This window comes from Bombus flavifrons, chromosome 2, assembly GCF_040668555.2.
Source record: "Bombus flavifrons isolate JBK064 chromosome 2, iyBomFlav1_principal, whole genome shotgun sequence".
Taxonomy (NCBI): Eukaryota; Metazoa; Arthropoda; class Insecta; order Hymenoptera; family Apidae; genus Bombus; species Bombus flavifrons.
The window spans coordinates 4,444,135-4,448,837 of NC_138443.1; the positions used below are offsets into that span (position 1 = coordinate 4,444,135).

Genomic DNA, 4,703 nt, shown 5'->3' on the forward strand with positions numbered 1-4,703 from the left:
TATCTGATGTCTCTAATAAAAAAAATCGCTATTTTCCTCGGGATTTATATGGTCGCGTTATCTGTCTCTCTATAATTTGCAACTGAAACATCCTTTTGTATTTTGCACGTTCTGTTTCGAGATATTTAACTAGCTGCATTTAATGTACGAGCCCTGCTATATACATGTTTGTATGTAATGTACTGTATTACGTAAGTGCTTACTTGGAACGACATATCATGAGTGAACACTGATTGGTAGAAATCAAGGCCAGTGCGTGTAATTCTTCATATAAAGTAACGCAATGCCTTCATTTGCAGCTACGTTGCGGTGAGCTAACAAGAATGATGAATCGTTGGTCCGGTAAAATAGCAGTTGTGAGCGGTTCCAGCGGTGGAATCGGTCTTGCGATATCGAAAGCTCTGGTTAGCCATGGCATTAAAGTAGTTGGTTTGGGAAGAAGAATAGACAAGCTTCAGGATGCTACAGCAGAAATTGGAAAGGATAAATTTTTCCCGATCGAGTGCGATGTAACGGACGAAGAAGATATTCTTAAGGTGTTCAAATGGATCGACGAAAAGTTTGGTCGCCTTGATATTTTAGTGAATAATGCTGGAGTTCTTAGTGCCACACCTATCCTCGGTAAAAATATTTATTCATATCGATATATGGTATTTTACGAATATGCTTCGATTTGAATTTTCCTTTTTTCTGTATTCTTCTTTCTTTCTAACTATTGCCAGTAATCATAGGTTATATTATTATGCTACAGATGTAAAATGGTTAGAATAATTTAGATTCGTTTATCTACTATCTCTAGTAGGAAAGCTTTCGTTGTACAAATTGTGTTGATGTGGAGTTAATGTCCCAGATTTCTTCAGTATTAGCGGAGAAGTCAGTTGTGTGGAAAATTTCAAGAAAATTACAATTTCGTCATCAGTATAACCGCTCGAGTGATTACAATCATTCCTTTGAATTATCGTGCTTGATTAAATTAATCTTCATGTCATCGGTTTACTGTTCAAGGCGTACCATAGTACGCGGAAGGAGTATTTATATACATTTGCATTAAAACATAAGCATTACAACTTTTGTTTTGTTAGACCAGAAATTCAACCATACGAACAAAACAAATAGGATTCTTTTATTTTGCAAGCTATGTGATTTTCATTTGTTGCAATCTCTGAGTGGTATTTATTCTGAAAAATCGCTATCTATTAATTATCACTGATATATTGCTGACGATTAGCACTTATGCTGAGTTAAAAATGCTTTGCAATATCAAAACTTCGCTGTACATTAGTTATGTTCTGATCGAGATTTTCTTGCTCCAAATTTTCTAAATTTATCAGATAAAAAAGTTGTTGTACGTGTTTAAGGAATATTCGAAGAAGTTTTAGGAAAATCAAATCTGATACAAAAAAGTTGTGTTCGCTATTTTCGATTGATCTTTTCAAGTAAAATTCAAATTTTGTTTCCAGATGTTTGCTTCCCTACAAAATCTACTATTTCAAAATAATAATGCTTTTCTAGTCATTATTTTTAAATGTGAATGTTACAAATGTCAAATATTACATAAATAATACTGTTTTACTCGCAAAATTGAAGTTATTTTATCTAAACGTTGATTCTAACATGTCCCAACTGTTATATTTAATTACTCTTACTAATAATAGCTTGAGTATATAATAATACTTATAGATACATTTCTGTTTGTAATAACTAATCGTAAATATTCTGTTACAGACTCAAAAACCGAAGATTATCGCAGTGTCATTGACACTAACTTGATAGCTCCGGCAATTTTTGCACGAGAAGCAGTAAAATCTATGAAAAAATGCAACGCTTGCGGCCATATAATTAATATTTCCAGGTAACTCCATGTATTACATAAGAATATATTTCCTCCGTAATTTACTGATGGCAGCGTCGGATAAATGTATCTGTGGAAAATGGCAAAGAATCTATCGTTCCGTTTGTCCTCTCAAATCTTAATTGCTTTTTGCTAATCTAAGCAAGCAGTTTTCATCTTTTATTTACAAACGGAGAAAACAAAAATGAAACATATGACTTTTATATTAAACACTAAATAAACAAAAATAAACACTAAACACACTCGATTCGTTTGAATATAATTTTTTGCCTAATATATTTTTATATGCACATTTTACGTATTTATCGAATTACATGTTATTTCTGAAATGATTAAATAATATAAAGACTATCGTTTTTCAAATGATATTTATTTCATTCTAGAGCAAACTTGAGTTGAATTCATGAAACACTTCTCCTAGCATATTATTAGAATTATTAAAAAAGTTATAATAGACATATCAGGCACGAAGTAAACGGAAAGAAGTTTGTCTTCAATACAATATAAGGCCGGGAAAAATAAAGAATATTTGGAATTTCTTCCAGATATATTAGGTTGTACCAAAAGTTTCTTTCGTTTTATAGGGAATTAATATTATTTTCATGTGTTGTTCATATGTTCCAATGGAACAGAATACATAATTCGATAAAATAATATAAAACAAGAAATGTTGTACATTTATTACTTCTTTATAAAGCGAAATAAACTTTGGGGAAAGCCTAATAGATTGATTTACCAAACAAAAATTTTATATATAGCATAAATTCAGCAATATGCCAATGTCACTGTGTATCTCTAGATTTTTATATTCCACAATCTCCCCAATCGATCGAATTTCTATCGATATATGCAAGACATCCGAAATAGATAAAAAACATGAAGACAAGCAAAATCTCTGTGCTTATTCTTTCGTAGTATGTACGTTAGGACGAAGAACTTCAAAAAGTTTCATTAATTTACATGATTTCATGGAAGTTAAACTATACTGTTTTCCATTATACTAATTATTCACAGACAGCTTGATTAAATTATTACATTTTTTAATATGAAGCATATTTATAGCATTGCCGGATTACATCTTGAAGCTATAGCCATTCCGATGGGCATGTACGGTTCTAGTAAATACGGTCTAACAGCTCTAGGAATAGAACTCCGTCACGAAATAATCGCGGCCAAGCTGAACGTCAAAATCACGGTAATAGCTCGTTATTTACATATGTATAGTATATTATTTAATGCCATCGTTAGTCCATACGTACAGACAAGAAAATGAAAATTTTCGAAGGTGTGGAACATTTAAAACCTAAATCTAACAGATGGCGTTGATAGATAGCGTTGTTATTTCTATAATTAAAATTGGCTCAACAAAATTGTCTATGATTACCCATGTATTAACGTAATTCTGAATAATCAGATATAACCATGCATATACTATAAGAATAAATAATACTCACATGGTTTTATCTTTATATTTTAATAGAACATCAGCCCCGGAGCTGTGATGACGGATATGATAAAGGGTGTCCAAGATGCCGTGAGCAATAATTTTATGTTAAAAGCTGGAGACATTGCCGAAGCAGTGATCTACGCGTTAGGAACACCGGAAACGGTCGAGGTATGTATACATAAAATACCTGTTCACAAGAACATACACACTGTAACGTCTCTTAGTAAGATTATCGACACCCATTTTAACCCACATCTTTAATTTCCTTTACGCCAATTTCGTTCCGACGTACCCGTATTTGTAGTCATTTTATTTCGTTCCTAATATAAGATATCTGTATAAAAAAATATTATTTACTCCGTTGTTATATTAATTCATATAATTCGTATAACTACTATAAAGCTAGATAACCTTTTTTATACAGTTGATTATTGAATTACCTTCTTCCCTATTTTGTTGTTTTTCTATTTATTTACGTTCCTTTATTTTACCTATTTGATATTTTCTTTTATTTCTTTCTATGCATACAATTTTTATATTTCTTTCTATAATATGTGGAAGTAACCATTTTGTTATTATAGGATGATAGACTTGCTCCTTTCTCAAGAACATATGTCAATATTATGTGAACGTTATTATTTTTATTGGTAATGATTAACTTCAATAGTCATAGAAATACTGTTTGCAGATTCCGGAAATCACGGTAATACCACATGGCACGGGATATATTTATCCACAGCGGGATTGACTCACAGTTAGTCATTACTTAGATGCTGTAACATGCCGATTTTAATGAACTTCACGCCCGATCACATCATTATATCAATGTACAATGGCAAAAAAATCAGTGTGTTACTTTGCAAGTATCAGAGTAGTTGAAGACATATGTTGTTAGATATGCGATTAACGTTTTGTATTTATATTAGTACTACTATTAGGTTATTACCATTAATATAAAGGAATGTAAGAACCGATGACCTCTTCGGAACGATTGTGAATCTTAATGCAATATGGTAAAATCAAGATGTATGTAGGAATGTTTTATGGAGTAGAACTTTGGACACTCTGTAAAATGAATTATCCTATTTAATAAAGAAATGGATTAGGAAACGGAGCTTTATATTTTTCCCTTTAAATATAAAAAAGTACGTCTTTGTGCGTAAAATGCGTACAATAGACTTAGCCTAGATATGTTTATCACATAATTAAAACTGGTACGTATACATTTTGCGACGTCTTACGCTGTCTTTAGCTTGGCATCGATTTCTACAGATTAATTTCTGAAAACAAATATCAGCTGGCAGTTCTTACCGCGTGAAGTGGCTACATACGAGACCTTCCCAGAGCCCTAATCCAATCCACTTCCACTATATTTTTATTTGCCATTTGAATTGTACATAAATG

At 31.8% G+C, this 4,703-nt stretch overlaps 1 protein-coding gene across 1 annotated transcript; it reads left to right on the forward strand.

Annotated features, from left to right (window-relative positions):
- Positions 1-282: 282 nt before the first annotated feature.
- Positions 283-4,409, forward strand: LOC138188854 (farnesol dehydrogenase-like). Its single transcript, XM_069130998.1, has 5 exons — positions 283-621; positions 1,726-1,852; positions 2,915-3,047; positions 3,333-3,467; positions 3,988-4,409. Exons 1-5 carry the CDS (start codon positions 324-326, stop codon positions 4,045-4,047), a joined length of 753 nt encoding a protein of 250 aa, XP_068987099.1. The 5' UTR covers positions 283-323; the 3' UTR covers positions 4,048-4,409.
- Positions 4,410-4,703: the final 294 nt, after the last annotated feature.